Source organism: Oncorhynchus tshawytscha, linkage group LG28, assembly GCF_018296145.1.
Source record: "Oncorhynchus tshawytscha isolate Ot180627B linkage group LG28, Otsh_v2.0, whole genome shotgun sequence".
NCBI lineage: Eukaryota > Metazoa > Chordata > Actinopteri > Salmoniformes > Salmonidae > Oncorhynchus > Oncorhynchus tshawytscha.
The window spans coordinates 6,889,790-6,910,092 of NC_056456.1; the positions used below are offsets into that span (position 1 = coordinate 6,889,790).

Below are 20,303 nucleotides of genomic sequence, written 5' to 3' on the forward strand. Positions count from 1 at the left end.
CATATTTCAGTTTGATATTTTTTTTACAAATTAGCAAAAATGTCTAAAAACCAGTTTTTGCTTTGTCAGTATGGGGTATTGTGTGTAGATTGAGGGAAAAAAGTACTTCATACATTTTAGAATACGGCTGTAATGTAACAATGTGGAAAAAGTCAAGGGGTCTGAATACTTTCCGAAGGCACTGTATCAATGGAACATCACTGGTTATCCCTACCGCTTTTGATCTGGTGGACTCACTGAACACGTTTTGTTTGTAAATTATGTCAGTGTTGGAGCGCGCTCCTGGCTATTCATAAATTATAAGGAATTTGAATTGATTTATACATTTACTTTTGACACTTAGGTATGTTTTAGGAATTACATTTACTTTTGATACTTAGGTATGTTTTAGGAATTACATTTACTTTTGATACACTTAGGTATGTTTTAGGAATTACATTTACTTTTGACACTCAAGTATGTTTTAGGAATTACATTTACTTTTGACACTTAGGTATTTTTTAGGAATTACAGAGACACCGCCTAAACAACCACAAACTCCAAAAATCCAACTAGCTATCCAAAAATACAGGTTTCAAATAAGAAAACCAACTCATCAGACAATCAAAACATACTACACACCACAGTTCAATAAAATGTGTATTTGTGTTTCCTTACAATATATTTTCATTTTTTGCCTTTTTTTTATACAGAAAAACAGAAAAACATCTAGTGCAATTGGAATAGATGAAACAATTACTAATTGTTCATTTCACAACAAAGATAGAATGGTGCCTGTTGAGTCATACTCTGTTTATACAAACTGTAAATATTTTTCACTTTTAAAATAAATATATATACATACGAAGCAAAGTTCAGAGTATGGCCTGTGGTTGTTTTATTGCAGCTTGCTGCTTTTGCCTTGAATGTATTAGGTGTACAACCATATGTTTTGTGGTGTACCCATACGCTATTATCTCCCCACATGCTTCTCCTTTGTACTTTAAGGCAAAGAGGGACTAGGGTTGGTGCAAGAACTTGACACTCTAGAAATGTTTCAACAACGGTTAACACCTTCCGGAGCAGTATGGCTCTTACACATACCTGTCTCTGTCATTGTGTTTCCCCCAAATCCTATTCCCTACCATATATAGTGCACTGTATAGAGAATAGGATGCTGTTTGGTACACAAAAATTGTTTCCATCATGCCAGACACCATATATGAGGCAGGTGTGTACTACCTTGTTTAAGGGGATAAAAAGGCAAAGAAGATCATGGGAAGAACATTTTAAGGAGAAAAGGTACTGTATCAAAAGGTTGAAATCAGTGAGAGAAGCAATATGGGTCAGTTTGCTGAGGAAGAAGAGCAGAGTAGAGTGTATTTGAGTTCTGTAGATCCCTTCTCTGTTGAATGTGAACACGAATGTCTTGAAAAGCCACTCTAGATATCGATAAAAGAGGTCTTCAGAAAACTTAACAGCCAGTGTAAATGTACTGACCAGTTTCTCAATTATATAAAACGTTAGATAGCCTATGTATCCCTTTGTTTCACATATGGAGATTTAAAAAACGGCTTCTAGATTTTACCTTAGCTGTAAAGTTTTACAAATAACCTCTAATGATGATTGTGAGAGTAACCTGCTTAGTATATAAGCCTAACCAATTAGCCTGAAATATCCGTAACCCCATGTGGGGGATTAGAGGGAACATTTAGTTTATAATATTTTTTTTAAATAAATGCGCACTTCCTGTTTGTCCATAGTCCACAAGCATTGTCTATGTAAGGAGAGTGTTCGTCACATTCACCTCTCAGCTCGACAGACAGACAGACGGACAGACTCACACATCCACTGTGAGGGGGGAGTTGATTAACTAAGGTGAAGATGGAAGGCCAAAGCTCAAGCTTAGATGTCCTGTCATCATCCACAGGTCCACAGATCCCCAAGCCCTCTCTGAAGTTTCCCACAGTTCTTCATTATCCCTTCTGCCTCCTGATACTTGTCGTATACTAGGTACACCAGTCAGTGTTTTAGGTACACCTATCTAGGACCGGCTCAGACCCCCATTTGACTCCAGAACAGCCTGAGTTCATGGAAATCAATTGGTATGAAGGGACATAACGTGTGCCAGGAAAACATTCCACACTATTATACCACTGCCACCAGCTTGCACACTTGACACCAGGCAGGATGAGGCCATGGACATTGCTTGTCCATATATTTTTATATTCTTAATTCCTTTACTAGATTTGTGTGCATTGGGTATGTGTTGTGTAATTCTTAGATATTACTTGTTAGATGTTACTGCACTGTTGGAGCTAGAAGCACAAGCATTTCACTACAACCGCAATAACATCTGCTCAACACGTGTATGTGACCAATAAAATGTGATTTCATTTGATTTGGACTCATGCTGCTTAAGCCAAATCCTGACTTTGCCATCAGCATGACTCAACAGGAACCGGGATTCATCGGACCAGGCACTGTTTTTCCACTCCTCAGTTGTCCAGTGTTGGTGATGGCATGCCCACTGGAGACCCTTCTTGTTTTTAGCTGATATGAGTGGAACCCGGTGTGTTCGTCTGCTGCAACAGCCCATCTGTGGCAAGGACTGACGAGTTGTGCGTTCCGAGATGCTGTTCTGCACACTACTGTTGCGCTACACCGTTAGTTGCCTGTTGGTGGCCCGTCTGTTAGCTTGCACGATTCTTGCCATTCTCCTTCGACCTCTCATCAACAAGATGTTTTCGTCCATTGGACTGCCTGCCATCGACTGGATGTTTTTTGTTTGTTGCACCATTCTGGGTAAACCCTAGACACTGTTGTGCGTGAAAAGCCTAGGAGTTCATCCATTTCTGAGATACTGGAGCCGGTGCGCCTGGCACCGACAATCATACTACGCTCAGTCGCTTAGGTCACAGTAACTGATTGCCTCGATGCCTGTCTGCCTGCTTTATATAGCAAGCCACAGCCACATGATTTACTGGCTGTAGGAGCAAACCATTGAACGTGGTGGTGTACCTAATAAACTGTGCAAAATGTCTTCTCATTGTATGAAATGTCTCCTCATCATAGAGAATGTCTCCTCAATAAATAGAATGTTTGCACTTCATATAGAATGTCTCATCATATAGAATGTCTCAATGTACAGAATGTCTCCCACCATATCACTCTGCTGCTGGTGCATAGTATAATAAGTCTTGTAAATATATACACAAAAATATACACAATCATAGTGGGTCGTAATATACGTAATGTAGAAAATCGTATTTTGTGCCAGCATGGGTCGGGTTGGTCATCCCGAGCTCTGGTGCAGTTAGTCAGTCCTTCCTCTCTCCCTCTCTCCCCTGTAGCTATGATACTGGCTGCATTCAGTTACTCCACACTTTTTCCAAAGTATGCATTTTCCCACTTCTCATCATGGACTTAAAAGCGTATGATTGGTGTAGGCTAAGAATTGGCTGGAGGGAGTTGTTAGAGCCACCATTATTAGATTCATGACCGGGAGTGTGCAAATGCACTCTTTGGGAGAAGTGTGACGAATCAGGATGCAGCTCAATGATAACTATGTCTATACGTTGGTCTCCAGGCCATTCATGTCGATGGAGCAGTGGTCCTTGTCCTTGTGCTCCCTCTTGTTTTGGGGAGCGTGGGGGTTCCTCTTCCTTTGCTCAGGCCGTACCCCCTCCTCCAGCTGCATCAGACGAGCCACGTCCGGGCCCCCCGGTCCGCAGGGAGGGGGCTGGTACCCACCGTTCTTCTGGTACGTCATCTGCTGGATGCTGACCATGGGCTTGGTCTCACAGATCAAAGGTACCTGAAGGGGGTAGAAGACAACGGGAGGTAGAAGAAGGAACCAATCCATGAATTTGTGCTAAAGCAAAGAACTCCCTATGCAAAACAAATGGACAGGTCCACTGCTGGTTCAAATGTCAGGAAGTACAAAGAAAACAAAAAATGTAAGCGGCCAACACACTTGGATATATTGTAAGCTGCAATTGAAACTTTGTTTTAATGTTCTTTTATCTCATAACAACATGTCTGAATAGCCAAAATGATAATTCCCTATGCAAAACAAATAGCTGTGGCAGTGACTACTGTACCTGATCTAATATTTGTATTGTGTCCAGAGAAATTAGGAAACTAATCAGCTTTAGTTGAGGGAGATGGAGTGAAAATATAATTGAGAAGATAATAAATATTTGAGTAAGAGGGTAATTCCCTAATAAATCCAGTCTGATTGCAAAAACAGAAATTGTTAAACAAATCAAAACATATTTTATATTTAAGATTCTTCAATGTAGCCACCCTTTGTCTTGATGACAGCTGTCTTCTGTTTACCACCCCTACCTTGTCTCAACACGACTGATTGGCTCAAATGCATTAAGAAGGAAAGAAATTCCACAAATTAACATTTAATGAGGCACAACTGTTAACAATTGAAATGCATTCCAGGTGAATACCTCATGAAGCTGGTTGAGATCATTCCAAGAGTGTGCAAAGCTGTCATCAAGGCAAAGGGTGGCTACTTTGAAGAATATAAAATATGTTTTGATTTGTTTAACACTTTTTTGGTTACTACGTTATTTCATAGTTTTGATGTCTTCACTATTATTCTACAATGTAGAAAATAGTAAAAATAAAGAAAACCCCTTGAAAGAGTAGGTGTGTCTAAACTTTTGACTGGTACTGTAGGTAGAGGTAAAGTAACTATGCATAGATAATAAACGGCGAGTAGTAGCAGCATGAAAAAGGGGGTCAATGCAAATAGTCTGGGTAGCAATTTGATTAACTGATTAGCAGTCGTATGGCTTGGGGGTAGAAGCTGTTTAGGAGCCTTTTGGACCTAGACTTGGCTCTCCAGTACCGCTTGCTGTGCGGTAGTAGAGAAAACAGTCTATTACTTCGTTGAGTTTTTAGGGCCTTCCTCTGACACCACCTGGTATAGAGGTCCTGGATGGTAAAAAGCTTGGCCCCAATGATGTACTGGGCCATACGCACTACCCTCTGTAGGGTTTTGCGGTTGGATGCCGAGCAGTTGCCATATCAAGTGGTGATACAACCAGTCAAGATGCTCTCAACGGTGAAGCTGTATAACTTTTTGAGGATCTAAGGGCCCATGCCAAATCTTTTCAGTGTCCTGAGTGGGAATAGGCATTGTCGTGCCCTCTTCATGACTATCTTGGTGTGTTTGGACCATAATAGTTTGTTAGTGACATGGACACCAAGGAAATTGAAGCTCTCGATCCATTACACTACAGCCTGTCAATAACAATGTTTAGTCCCAGGGTTCTTAGCTTAGTGATGAGCTTTGAGGGCACTATGGTGTTGAACACTGAGCTGAGTGTGGAGTGTAATAGAGATTGCATAATCTGTGGATCTGTTAGGGCGGTATGCACATTAGAGTGGGTCTAGGGTTTCTGGGAAACACATGGGTACAGTATTACAGACCCGGTCAGGAAGAGGCTGAAAATGTCAGTGAAGACACTTGCCAGTTGGTCAGCGCATGCTCTGTGTACACGTCCTGGTAATCCGTCTGGCCCTGCGGCCTTGTGAATGTTGACCTGTTTCAAGGGCTTACTCACATCGGCTACGGAGAACATAATCACACAGTTGTGATTAACAGCTGGTGCTCTCATGCATGGTTCAGTGTTGCTTGCCTTGAAGAGAGCATAAAAGGCATTTAGCTCATCTGGTAGGCTCGCGTCACTGGCAGCTTGCGGTTGGGTTTCCATTTGTAATCTGTAATAGTTTGCAAGCCCTGCCACATCCGACGAGCATCAGAACTGGTGTAGTAGGATTCATTCTTAGGCCTTTGTTGACACTTTGCCTGTTTGATGGTCGTCTGAGGGCATATCGGGAATTCTTACAAGCATCCGGATAAGTGTATCGCTCCTTGAGAGCGGCAGCTCTAGCCTTTAGCTCAATGCGAATGTTGCCTGTAATCCATGGCTTCTGGTTGGGAAATGTACGTACGGTCACTGCGGGGACGACGTCGTCGATGCACTTATTGATGAATCCGATGACTGAGTTATACTCCTCAATGCCATTGGATGAATCCCGTAACATTTTCCAGTCTGTGCTAGTAAAACAGTCCCGTAGCGTAGAATCCGCTCTCCTGCAGCATCATTGAGAGTGACTTCAAAGCAGCACTCTCCATCCTGGTTAAAACAAACACTAAGACTGGGTTACCCTATCCAATTTCACTGGTCTCCTCCTCCCTACACGGGAGTGGTGGATACGGTAATGTCATCGACAGAAAAAGTCGCAGCTCTAAAATTAGAAATTGCGGAGCTACTGGAAAAAGGTGGTTACAGTGGTTCCCTCGGAACAGAGAAACAAGAGGCTTTACTCACCCTATTTCCTGGTTCCAGAAACGACAGAGCCTGCGCACCCTGAACAAGGGAGTAGACTGCCTTTTTGTATGCTCACGTCAAAGCATCTGATGGAATGTATCCACCTAAAGAACTTTGCAAGAGTATAGACCTGAAGGACGAGTACCTTCATGTGCTAGTGAAACTGTGCCATGGGAAGTTTCTCTGCTTCGCCTTCAGGAAATAGTGTATGAATACACGAGGGAGCCATTGAGGTACTCCCTGGCCACTCCAGAAGTGCGTGGTGTTGGCTTACTTGGATAACCTGTTGGTTGTCGCCCATCAGTGGACCTGGCAATTACACACACAAAGAGACTGGGGATGCAGCTCATGCATCTTGGTTTCGCATTGAATTTGGCCCCAACTCAGCCGATTGTCTACTTGGGGATCCAAGTAGACACTGCAACCATGTTGGCACGAATCTTAGACCCCAGAAGAGAGGCTTTCCACTCAGCTCTCATGCTGTTCCATCTGATGCCCACGATAACGGTGTTCTCTGTGATGTCCTTGTTGGGAATCATGTCGTCAGCCCACGCAGCAATCCCATTAGGGCTGCTACACATGTGCAGGCTAGGTGGTTCGCATAGCTGCGTCTATCCCTGTGCGTCATCATCACCGGCTGTTGGTCATTCCCAGCAACCTCAGAGCAGATCTGGACCATTGGAGAGACCATTCTCTGAGCATACTGACACGTGGTGTCCTGATGGGAAGAGTCTCCTCTCAAATTCCAGTCTATACAGATGCTTCACACAATACAGGGTGTGCGGGCCAGTTCCACATCTAGGACTTATTCCAGAAAATGGAATGTTTTTACACAATGGTGTGAGGAGGAGAATGTCGACCCAGCTTGTTGCCAGGGGAAAACTATTCTCTTGTTCTTACAGTCCCTGTTAAATAATAAGCAACGCTCCCTGTCCACTATGAAGGTGTACGCCTCAGCGATTTCAGCTTGTCATGAGGGTTATGGTAAATCAATGAAATCACAGGGGAGGTCAAAGCACTAAACATGATTCCTTTTGCACATGTGGGTGAGGACAGTGTGGAGTGCAGTAGACATCTGTGGATCTTTTGGGTGTTGATGTGAGCCATGAAAAGCCTTTTAAAGCATTTCAAGACTATGGATGTTAGTGTTGCTTGCCTTGAAGTGAGCATAGAAGCTAAACTCAGCAAAAAAAGAAACATACCTTTTTCAGGGCCCTGTCTTTCAAAGATAATTCGTAAAAATCCAAATAACTTCACAGATCTTCATTGTAAATTGTTTAAACACTGTTTCCCGGGGGGATAGGAGGGACGCAATGTGCGACTGACGTGTTTTCCGTTTGCTTCCGTGGTATTCTTAAAGTTTATGTGAATTTAGCAGCAGAACCGTATTTATTTTCAAATATTAATTTGGTGATCCCTTTCCGTAAAACCCAAGACTACTTTGCTTCCGAATGTCAGCATGTCGACCAAGCATAAGGCCAAAAGCATGACTTTGAGAAAACCCGGCCTACAAGACCCGCTCTCATCACCGCCCTCTCATGAGGCTGAAGGCCCGGGGACGCACACTTTACCCGGGGGTGCGGCTTGGCCTGGCGGCGCTGAAATGAACATTCTCGAGGCCATCAAACTACTATGCTCTAAGATAGATGAAATGAAAACACAGGTGGTTGCTACGATTGAGGCCAGAATACAGGAGGTTTCTGATACTTTAAAAGCAGATTTAACCATCCTGCGGAACGAGACTGTGCCAGCAATCACATTACTCAAAACAACAACTGCGTCACACACTACAACGATTGCAGCACTGGAGACCTCCGCTACTGTCTCCGACTTAACTACATCCCTGGAGGCTGAAGTTAAACGCCTAGCTGCGGATTTGAAAAAGGTGAAGGAGAGCTGTGTGAGTTTAGAGGGATTCTTTTGCCGCAATAATCTGAGACTTGTATCAGTCCCAGAGTCAGCGGAAATGCATTGCGCCACGGATTTCGTTTCAGGGCTGCTGAAATGTTCTTGCCTTAGATGAAAAGCCCCTGATTGATCGAGCCCACCGGTCGCTGCGCCCAAAGCCCCGGGATGGGGAGAGGCCCTGTGACATAATTCTTCGAGTGCACTTTTTTCATGAGAAGATGGAGATCCTCAGACGAGCCCGCAATACCACTCTGAGCTTTCAAGGACAGAGCTTCTCCATCTACCAGGACTACTCCCCCACTGTTTCCAGGCAGCGCGCAGCTTTCGGACAGGCCAAACGAGTACTTCGGGACCATCCAAGTGTGAAGTATGGACTGCGATTCCCGGCCCGTTTATGGCTATCTCATGAGGGTAAAGACTACACATTTGAATCTCTGGATGAGGCTATGGCTCACATTAAACATCACATCAAGAAGTCTTGAACATGCTCACAGTTCAGCAACTGTTGCTTGCGAACTGTGGATAGTAAGTAACCCACCTGTGGTACAATTATGTTTAGATATAACAGGCCAGTCTTGTATAGTTGGCAAAACCATTCAGGCTTATTTGATGTGATCTAATGTTTTGATCATCTGGTGTGCGTGCCTTACAAGCATTCAGTCATTTTAATTGAATTGTATTAAGGTTTTACTTAACTCTTGTGTTTCTAGGCTGTCTCGCTCACCTACTCAGTTTGTTTACACAGTGTCTCAGTGACTCAAAATATTTTTGGTATTTGTTTACTGCATCCATTTGCATTGACCCAGTAAACAGTAAATGTCTCCCGAGGCTACATGGTTTTTGGGGTCTCACTTCAATTTTAAAAGTTTTGAGCGTCATTTATGCCCAGCAAACGCACACATAGTTTTTTGGTATTGGTTGTAAGCTGTCTCAGCGTCAACTAGACTACTATTATAATTTTAGGGGAGGATTTCAACTGTAAAATGTCCCCAGTTCTTGACAAGTCCTCACAAACAAATACAGGCCCATCTAAATGTGCCCTACTTATTCAATCCTTTCTTCAGAAATATGCTATGTTTGTGGCCTGGCGTTTCCTACATCCTACAGATAGACAGTATTCCTTTTATTCTCATGTTCATCAAACATACTCCCTTGATTGATTACTTATTTTTGGACAAAAAACTTCTGCCTAACCTTCGGCAGTGTACTTACGAGAGTATTGTTATCTCTGACCATTCACCATTAGTGCTTGAACCATTTTACTCTCAGATAAGGAGTTTGTCAATTTCATTTCTTCTGAAATCACCTTATTCCTAGAAACTAATTCAACACCAGGTATGTCCTGCTCTACCATATGGGAGTCTCTCAAAGCATACCTACGTGGCCAAATTATTTCTTATACGGCCAACCAAAACAGAGTTCGCTCTCAGCGACTTCAGGACCTGAGCGAGTCCATAACCACATTGGATGAGAAGTATGCTACGGATCCTTCCTCTGATCTGAATAAAGAGCGCCAACTACGCCAATCTGAATTTGATGAGCTTTCTACCAGGCAAGCTGAACAGTTACTCTTGCGAGCTCGATACAGAGTCTATGAACAAGGCGACAAGGCCAGTAAACTCCTTGCGCATCAGATCCGTAAATCTGAGGCCTCACGTTTAATCCCACAAATAAGGACCCCGTCTGGTGCCACCACAGTTATACATAAAGAGATCAATGATCAATTTAAACCATTTTACTCTGCGCTATACACCTCTGAATCCCCTCAAGACCCTTTGCTGACTGACTCCTTCTTTAATGGCTTGAATATGCCTTCAATTGATATAGACTCCCATGACTGTCTAGAAGAAGAATTTACGCTTGAGGAGATTGCAACAGCAGTGTCCGCAATGAAAAGTGGTAAATCACCTGGTCCGGACGGTTTTCCAACCGAATTTTACAGGACGTTGGTCTGCTTTGCCCATTCTTGTCTCGACTATTTGCAGAGTGCCTTAATACTTCAAAGCTACCGCCTAGTCTTTATTAGGCTTCAATTTAATTTCTATTAAAGAAAAACAAAGACCCCTGGAATGTGGATCCTATCGCCCAATCTCGCTTTTAAACTGTGATTACAAAATCCTAGCTAAGCTTTTAGCCATCCGTATGGAAGGCTTGCTGCACCAAGTAATACACTCTGACCAGACTGGCTTTGTGAGAAATAGGCATTTATTTTTCAATATTAGGCGCCTTATGAATATACTGTACTCCCCAGCGTCAGAGGACCCGGAGGTGGTGGTCTCACTTGATGCCGAAAAAGCATTTGACCGCGTTGAGTGGGATTACCTAACAACTGCCCTTTATAGATTTGGCTTTGGCCCCAAAATTCATTGTGTGGATAAAGATTCTTTATTTTTCCCCCATGGCTTTGGTACAGACTAATAACTTGTCCTCTGACTATTTTCCCTTGCACCGCGGATCCAGACAGGGTTGTCCACTCTCTCCCTTGTTGTTTGCTTTGGCAATCGAGGCTCTCGCCATTGGACTACACTCTAATGATGCCATTCAAGGTATAATCAGGGCGGGCTGGGAGCAGAAAGTCTCGCTATACGCTGACGACCTCCTTTTGTTTATCTCCAACCCTGATACCTCATTGCCACGTGCCCTATCTGTTCTTAAAACGTTTGGATCAATCTCAGGGTACAAGCTGAATCTAGGCAAGAGTGAGCTTTTTCCGGTAAACAAGGCTGCTTTAAAGTGCTCTTTTACAAGTTCTCAGTTTAGGATTGTCCGGGATCAATTCAGCTACTTGGGAGTAAAAGTGACAAGGAAATATTCTAATTTGTTTCAGGAAAACTTTGTTGCTCTAGCAGACAGTTTGAAACAATCTTTTACTTTTTGGAATTCGCTACCCCTTTCTCTTATCGGAAGGGTTAATGTCATTAAAATGAATGTGTTGCCCAAATTTTTATATTTATTTCAATGTTTGCCCATTTTTATTCCAAAATCTTTTTTTATTTCACTGGATCAAACATTCATGCATTTTATTTGGGATGGCAAGGTACCACAGATTGGTAGAAAACATTTACAGAAGCCTAGGTCATTGGGGGGTTTAGCTCTACCAAATTTTCAGACATACTACTGGGCTGCAAATTTCAGAGCTCTTCTGTACTGACTGCAGACTGATTCTACTGGCCCTAGACCACTCTGGGTCACGATGGAGTCTGAATCGTGTAAACCTGCAGCACTTTCCTCTGTGTTGTGCTCATCTCTCCCAGTGTCCCTAGGCAAAAGGTGTGTCAACCCAATTATAAAGCAGTCTCTTAAAATTTGGAATCAGTTCCGTTTAGCTTTTAGACTCCCAGGCTTTTCTCTATCAGGCCCAATCAATCAGAACATTTTATTTCCTCCATCTTGAATGATGGGGCTTTTGGCATTTGGCATTCACTAGGCCTCTCCTCGCTAGCCCAATTATTCTTTGATGATACATTTGCCTCTTTTTCTCAGCTGCAGGAAAAGTTAAATCTCCCCCAATCCCACTTTTTCCGCTATCTCCAGACTAGAAACTTTGTCAGAGCTAACACACCTGGATTTCCCAATAGGCCTGCGAATACAGCTATAGAGAGCATCTTGGAATTGAACAAGCTTCCTAGGGGCGCAATTTCAGATGTATATGCAATCATTCATGACTTACAGAACCCTTCTTTGGTGCCTTTAAAGACTCGGTGGGAAAAGGATTTGGGGGAGGAACTTGGGGAAGACGCCTGGGAATCTGTGCTGCACAGGGTGCACTCGTCCGCTTTTAGCACTCTAGACACAGCCTCGTTCAATTCAAGGTGGTTCACCGTATCCACTGGTCGGGGGCCAAACTTGGAAGAATATTCTCTGATTTTGATCCTACCTGAGTCAGATGTAAAGTGGAACCAGCCACACTGTTGCATATGTTTTGGGGCTGTCATAAACTGTCAGGTTTCTGGGAATTAATATTTAAATGTTTCTCTGATATCTATGACACTGTTATAGATCCGTCTCCCCTTACAGCCCTTTTTGGAGTACTGCCCATGGGTACCCCCCTATCAAGAATCCAGTCGGACACTGTTGCTTATACTCTTTTAGCTAGACGGCTAATCCTACAGAACTGGAAGATGGCAGCTCCCCTATCTTATAAATATTGGGTGAGAGATGTGTTGTGCTCTCTGAAACTAGAAAAAATTACTTTCAATTCACATGGGAACCCCAAACTGTTTAATGAGGCTTGGGCTCCATTCCGGTCTTACTTTAAACAGTCCATCCTCTGATGGCATTCCAATTAAAACTAAAATAAGTCTGTATTTGACCCCCCTGTGACTTAAGGGTTGGAGGAGCTTCTCTCTGTGTTTTTGCTGGGGGGGCATTAAGGTCCATGTGCTTATTGATTGTGACCCGTGGATGCCTTGTTCATCTTGCCCGGGCAGAGACTGAAGTGTGAGCTTGTTTTTCCCAGTTATTTTTACATTTTGTTCACGCCTACATGAATAATCATTCTATTTATTTTATTTTAAAGCATTGTAAACTTTATTTTTGGTCCAGTGGATGGTCGGTCTGTGGCCATGACTGTCTGTGAGTGGTTGCATTTCTCCACCCTTATCCCTTGACTGTTTACAGGAACAATGGTGAGGTGTTTGCTCTGTCCCTGTACTATAGATTGCCCTTTAACCTTTGTAGCCTTCTGCCTGGTGTGTTTAACTTGTCTAAAGTCTGGTATCTTTAAAGCTATTTTTTTATTTGTATTTTTTTTCTAGTTGAGTATATTATTTATATTGCTTTGTGTTGTCTTGTGTGTGTGTGTAAAACTTAATAAACAGAGTTAAAATGCTTGTTCAATGCTTGTTCAATGAACCATAAACAATTAATGAACATGCACCTGTGGAATGGTCATTAAGACACTAACAGCTTACAGACGGTAGTCAATTAAGGGCACAGTTATGAAAACTTAGGACACTAAAGATGCCTTTCTACAGACTCTGAAAAACACCAAAAGAAAGATGTCTAGGGTCCCTGCTAATCTGTGTGAATGTGCCTTAGGCATGCTTCACGGCGGCATGAGGACTGCAAATGTGGCCAGGGCAATAAATTGCAATGTCCGTACTGTAAGACGCCTAAGACAGCGCTACAGGGAGACAGGATGGACAGCTGATCACTCTCGTAGTAGCAGACCACGTGTAACAAGACCTGCACAGGATCGGTACATCCAAACTTCACACCTGCGGGACAGGTACAGGATGGCAACAACAACTGCCTGAGTTACACCAGGAACGCACAATTCCTCCATCAGTGCTCAAACTGTCCACTATAGGCTGAGAGAGGCTGGACTGAGGGCTTGTAGGCCTGTTGTAAGGCAGGTCCTCACCATACATCACCGACAACAATGTCGCCTATGGGCACAAACCCACCATCGCTGGACCAGACAGGATTGGCAAAAGGTGCTCTTCACTGACGAGTCGCGGTTTTGTCTCACCATCGGTGATGGTCGGATTTGCATTTATCATTGAAGGAATGAGCGTTACACCGAGGCCTGTACTCTGGAGCGGGAGTGATTTGGAGGTGGAGGGTCCGTCATGGTCTGGGGCAGTGTGTCACAGCATCATCGGACTGAGCTTGTTGTCATTGCAGGCAATCTCAACGCTGTGCGTTACAGGAAAGACATTCTCCTCCCTCATGTGGTACCCTTCCTGCAGGCTCATCATGACATGACCCTCCAGCATGACAATGCCACCAGCCATAATGCTTGTTCTGTGCGTTATTTCCTGCAAGACAGGAATGTCAGTGTTCTGTCATGGCCAGCGAAGAGCCCGGATCTCAATTCCATTGAGCACGTCTGGGACCTGTTAAAGGGCTAGGGCCATTTCCCCCCAGAAATGTCTGGGAACTTGCAGTTGCCTTGGTGGAAGAGTGGGGTAACATCTCACAGCAAGAACTGGTAAATCTGGTGCAGTCCATGAGGAGGAGATGCACTGCAGTACTTAATGCAGCTGGTGGCCACACCAGATACTGACTGTTACTTTTGATTTTGACCCCCCCCCCTTTCTTCAGGGTCACATTATTCCATTTCTGTTAGGCACATGTCTGTGGAATTTGTTCAGTTTGTCTCAGTTGTTGAATCTTGTTATGTTCATACAAATATTTAGACATGTTAAGTTTGCTGAAAATAAACGCATTTGACAGTGAGAGGATGTTTCTTTTTTTGCTGAGTTTATAGGCTCATTTCATTATATGGGAAGTGTTGATTTCGGTAGGGAGTACATTTCGGGTATCGTAGGGACTAAGGCTCCGCCCTAAACCAATAGGAGCGAAGCCCCCTATGGGGCGGAGCTTTACGATGTACAGTGAGCTCCAAAAGTATTGGGACCATGACAAATTTGTTGTTGTTTTGGCTCTGTCCTCCAGCACTTTGGATTTGAAAATATACAATGACCATGAGGTTAAAGTGCCGACTGCATTGTATATTTGACCAATAAAACACATTTTATTATAAAAACATTTATTTTTCATCTCTCTGTGTTTTTATCATCTCTCTGTGTTTTTATCATTTTCCTGAATCTATCTCATCAGCAAAATCATCCGAGCGAGGGAATCATCCATTTTCTAAGCCATGGATGGAGATGGGGATTTGGACTTGTGGTTTTGACTTTATTCTCCGTACAGGCCAATGATTATAACGGTGATTCTGATCTAACCATAAATTCATACATTGTATTGTGCCACTGGCCTGAGATGATTGAAGTTGAATATGTAGCCTAAATGTAGTCTAGTAGGCTCACGGTAACTAACTAGCTAGCTAACTTGTTGCCCATGCGAGAAAGTTAGGCTAGCATGCAGGCTAGGAAGCATTAACTTGCTTGACCATGTTGTAAGTCTTGTAACTGTTTGTTACATGCAATATTTACTTCACCCGACAGATGTTGCTCTTTGGTTTTGTGATGAAACAAACGTACTGTATGTGTGGTTGAATTTATTCCGCTACTGGGTGACTCTCTTTCTGTTGTCAAAGCCTTTATTGTATATCACAGTGGCATATGGACTAATGGGTTATAGAGCAAACAACACAAGCATCACAAAATAGATTGTAATATGTTTTGTTTTTTTTCTGGTTTGGCTTGGAATGAAGCCCCCCTATGGGGCTGAGCTCTACTCATAACTGGAGTTACAATACCCAGTCATTATCGTTCCACCTCCGACAACGCTATGCGGATGTTGGCTAAAGTGGATCTGATTGAATAGAGCCCTTTTTTATTGGAAAATGGAAATTAAACTTTCTCGAATGGAAAGTTCATAACCTTGATCCTTGTGTGTCCGGAATTGTGTTAGCATGTGTTTCTCATTTGCATATTATTGTGCTCAGAGCACGCAAATTGGAGCACGGGAGGGTCGTTGTCCAAATCAAAGTATGTGAAACGGAGCATGGAGGGCACTTCTCGAAAGCGCACTCCGTTTGTACATATTTTGAAGCTTGCATCAATGCAAGCTTCAACAGAAAGTATGCACAGAAATTTGACGCCCTACACATAAAAAAATATGAAAAACACTTGAAATCAATGACGGCATTATTTGAGCTGAAATGAGAGAATATACACTCCGACTTCAGAATGAAGTGTTTTCTATTCACATCTCACATGTTGCCTGACTACAATATTTTATCTTGATACATTAAGAAATACATGCCGTGTTAATTTTGGCATGTTTACCTGCCTATGTACCGTAGACCGCAAGCCAATAATAAGTCAATTGGGATAACTGGCTAGCTACTACTGTTAGCTAGCGAGATAGCCACAAATAATTGTTAGCTAGCTACCCACAAAGAATTGAGATCTACCTTGCATAACTTTAGTTTTAGGACATTTTTGGCTGTTAAACTATCTGGTTAATTTGATTACGATTCACATATACAGTGCACCCGGAAAGTATTCAGACCCCTTGAATTTTTCAACAATTGTTACTTTACAGCCTTATTCTAAAATTGAATAAATAGTTTTTTTCCCTCATCAATCCACCAAATATACCCATAATGACAAAAACAGGTTTAAATACACTGCTCAAAAAAATTAAGGGAACACTTAAACAACACAATGTAACTCCAAGTCAATCACACTTCTGTGAAATCAAACTGTCCACTTAGGAAGCAACACTGATTGACCATAAATTTCACATGCTGTTGTGCAAATGGAATAGACAACAGGTGGAAATTATAGGGAATTAGCAAGACACCCCCAATAAAGGAGTGGTTCTGCAGGTGGTGACCACAGACCACTTCTCAGTTCCTATGCTTCCTGGCTGATGTTTTGGTCACTTTTGAATGCTGGCGGTGCTTTCACTCTAGTGGTAGCATGAGACGGAGTCTACAACCCACACAAGTGGCTCAGGTAGTGCAGCTCATCCAGGATGGCACATCAATGCGAGCTGTGGCAAGAAGGTTTGCTGTGTCTGTCAGCGTAGTGTCCAGAGCATGGAGGCGCTACCAGGAGACAGGCCAGTACATCAGGAGACGTGGAGGAGGCCGTAGGAGGGCAACAACCCAGCAGCAGGACCGCTACCTCCGCCTTTGTGCAAGGAGGAGCAGGAGGAGCACTGCCAGAGCCCTGCAAAATGACCTCCAGCAGGCCACAAATGTGCATGTGTCTGCTCAAACGGTCAGAAACAGACTCCATGAGGGTGGTATGAGGGCCCAACGTCCACAGGTGGGGGTTGTGCTTTACAGCCCAACACCGTGCAGGACGTTTGACATTTGCCAGAGAACACCAAGATTGGCAAATTCGCCACTGGCGCTCTGTGCTCTTCACAGATGAAAGCAGGTTCACACTGAGCACGTGACAGACGTGACAGAGTCTGGAGACGCCGTGGAGAACGTTCTGCTGCCTGCAACATCCTCCAGCATGACCGGTTTGGCGGTGGGTCAGTCATGGTGTGGGGTGGCATTTCTTTGGGGGGACGCACAGCCCTCCATGTACTCGCCAGAGGTAGCCTGACTGCCATTAGGTACCGAGATGAGATCCTCAGACCCCTTGTGAGACCATATGCTGGTGCGGTTGGCCCTGGGTTCCTCCTAATGCAAGACAATGCTTGTGGCTGGAGTGTGTCAGCAGTTCCTGCAAGAGGAAGGCATTGATGCTATGGACTGGCCCGCCCGTTCCCCAGACCTGAATCCAATTGAGCACATCTGGGACATCATGTCTCGCTCCATCCACCAACGCCACGCCACGTTGCACCACAGACTGTCCAGGAGTTGGCGGATGCTTTAGTCCAGGTCTGGGAGGAGATCCCTCAGGAGACCAGGTCATACAGGCACGTGGAGGCCACACACACTACTGAGCCTCATTTTGACTTGTTTTAAGGACATTATATCAAAGTTGGATCAGCCTGTAGTGTGGTTTTCAACTTTAATTTTGAGTGTGACTCCAAATTTGACTTCCATTGTTAATTTTTGTGTGATTTTGTTGTCAGCACATTCAAGTATGTAAAGAAAAAAGTATTAAATAAGAATATTTCATTCATTCAGATCTAGGATGTGTTATTTTAGTGTTCCCTTTATTTTTTTGAGCAGTGTATTTTTTTGCAAATGTATTAAAAAATTTTTTTAATTTAAACAAGCATTCAGACTCTTTACTCGGTACTTTGTTGAAGCGCCTTTTGTGTCGATTACAGCCTCGACTCTTCTTAGGTAGGATGCTACAAGCTTGGCACACCTGTATTTGGGGAGTTTCTCCCATTTTTCAATGCAGATCCTCTCAATTCTGTTAGGTTTGATGGGGAGTGCCGCTTTTTTCAGGTCTCCCCAGAGATGTTTTACCGGATTCAAGTCCAGGCTCTGGCTGGGCCACTCAAGGACATTCAGAGACTTGTCCCCAAGCCACTCCTGCGTTGTCTTGGTTGTGTGCTTAGGGTCGTTGTCCTGTTGGAAAGTGAACCTTTGCCCCAGTCTTGGAGCAGGTTTTCATCAAGGATCTCTCCGTACTTTGCTTTGTTCATCTTTCCCTCAATCCTGACTAGTCTCCCAGTCCCTGCCACTGAAAAACATCCCCACAGCACGATGCTGCCACCACCATGTTTCACCGTAGGGATGGCGCCAGGTCCAATCAATTTAATTTACCACAGGTGGACTCCATTCAAGTTGTAGAAACATCTCAAGGGTGATCAATGGAAACAGGCTCCACATGAGCTCAATGTCGGGTATCATAGCAAAGGGTCTGAATTCTTAGGTAAATAGGTATTCCTGTTTTTTATTTGTAATAAATCTGAAAGAATTTCTAAAAACCTGTTTTCACTTTGTCATTTTGGGGTATTGTGTGTAGGTGCAGCTTGAGGTAATACAGTAGGGAGAGTGCAAGTGCTTCTAAAATGTCATGTTTTATGTGTTCTCCACATTCTCGTCCTCACAAGAACGTACTCAAGAGAACTTCCTCGGAGAACGCACTCGGAGCACGGTGGAATGCATATTGAGAAACAGAGTTTCTCTCACCTGCTCTCCCTCCTTGACAAAATCTTTTCTACAGATGTGAGCCATGATCCCCGTGGCCAAAGCGTCTCCCATCACGTTGACCATTGTCCTGAAACGGTCTCTGGAACACAAAACGGAGGTTCAGCTGCCTTAGCGGTGGTGGGAGGCTCTGTTGGTGCACTGCACACACACTGAAGTGGGAGCACTAATAACACATTACAGTATCACAGTTTTTGTGACATATTGAGATCACTTTGTTATATATTTTAAAATCAACTTGTCGTAATACCTCAGTACAATGTTATTTTTTAATAACATGATCCTATAAGACCACTTTTGATTGACTATGTAAAATACGGCAAACTTTGCTTAGGCTTAACTTTATCAACACCTCACCCTTTATCAACTTTTATTATGTCTAAACATAAAGAGAAACTGGGGGTGAAGATCAAACAGAAGCGTTGTATACTTACAATGCCCAATCCACAGCAATGATGAGTGTGATGTCATCAGTGGGCAGGCCCACTGAGGTTAGCACGATCACCATGGTGACCAGTCCTGCCTGCGGAATTCCAGCTGCACCAATACTGGCAGCTGTGGCTGTGATACTGGGATCAGGAGAGAGAGGAAATTAAACAGTGACCTTAACTGTGTGACCTTAACTGTATTAGCACAAATCTGTACAGTGTCCAACACCTCCCAATTTTTGTATTGTTTTTTAAAAATTTAACCTTTATTTAACTAGGCAAGTCAGTTAAGAACAAAATCTTATTTACAATAACGGCCTAGCCGTTAACGATGCTGGGCCAATTGTACGCCGCCCTATGGGACTCCCAATCACGGCCGGATGTGACACAGCCTGGATTCGAAACAAATCAAATCAAACTTTATTTGTCACATGCGCTGAATGCAACAGTGTAGACCTTACCGTGAAATGCTTACTTACAAGCCGTTAACCAACTGTGCAGTTCAAGAAAGAGTTAAGAAATTGTTTACCAAATAAACTAAAGTAAAAAATGATAAATGATAACACTAAAATAACAATAATGAGGCTGTATACAGGAGGTACCGGTACCGAGGCAATGTGCGGGGCTACAGGTTAGTCAAGGTCATTTGTACATGGAGGTAAGGGTGAAGTGACTATGCTTAGATAATAAACAGCGAGTAGCAACAGTGTACAAAACAAATGTGAGAGGGTCAATGTAAATAGTCCGGTGGCCATTTGATTAATTGTTCAGCTGTCTTATGGCTTGGGGGTAGAAGCTGTTAAGGAGCCTTTTGGTCTTATACTTGGCACTCCGATACCGCTTATCGTGCGGTAGCAGAGAAAACCGTCTGTGACTTGGGTGACTGGAGTCTCTGACCATTTTTAGGGCCTTCCTCTGACACCGGCTTGTATACAGGTCCTGGATGGCAGGAAGCTTGGCCCAGTGATGTACTGGGCCGTACACACTACCCTCTGTAGCGCCTTATGGCCAGATGCCGAGCAGTTGCCATACCAGGCGGTGATGCAACCGGTCAGGATGCTCTCAATGGTTTTTGTGGATCTGAGGACCCATGCCAAGTCTCTTCAGTCTCTCGAGGAGGAAAAGGTGTTGATGTGCCCTCTTCAC

General features: G+C 43.5%; 1 protein-coding gene across 1 annotated transcript in view; it reads right to left on the bottom strand.

The window, feature by feature from the left end:
* Nucleotides 1–2,323: 2,323 nt before the first annotated feature.
* The window catches only part of LOC112226574 (excitatory amino acid transporter 5-like), a 72,773-nt gene continuing 54,793 nt past the window's right edge, over nucleotides 2,324–20,303 (bottom strand). Inside the window, exons 9-11 of the mRNA XM_024390980.2 lie at nucleotides 19,164–19,298; nucleotides 18,712–18,811; nucleotides 2,324–3,796 (exon numbers count right to left, since the gene is read on the bottom strand). Coding sequence (XP_024246748.2) covers nucleotides 3,551–3,796; nucleotides 18,712–18,811; nucleotides 19,164–19,298 — 481 coding nt within the window. The 3' untranslated portion in view covers nucleotides 2,324–3,550. The remainder of the gene's footprint in view (nucleotides 3,797–18,711; nucleotides 18,812–19,163; nucleotides 19,299–20,303) is intronic.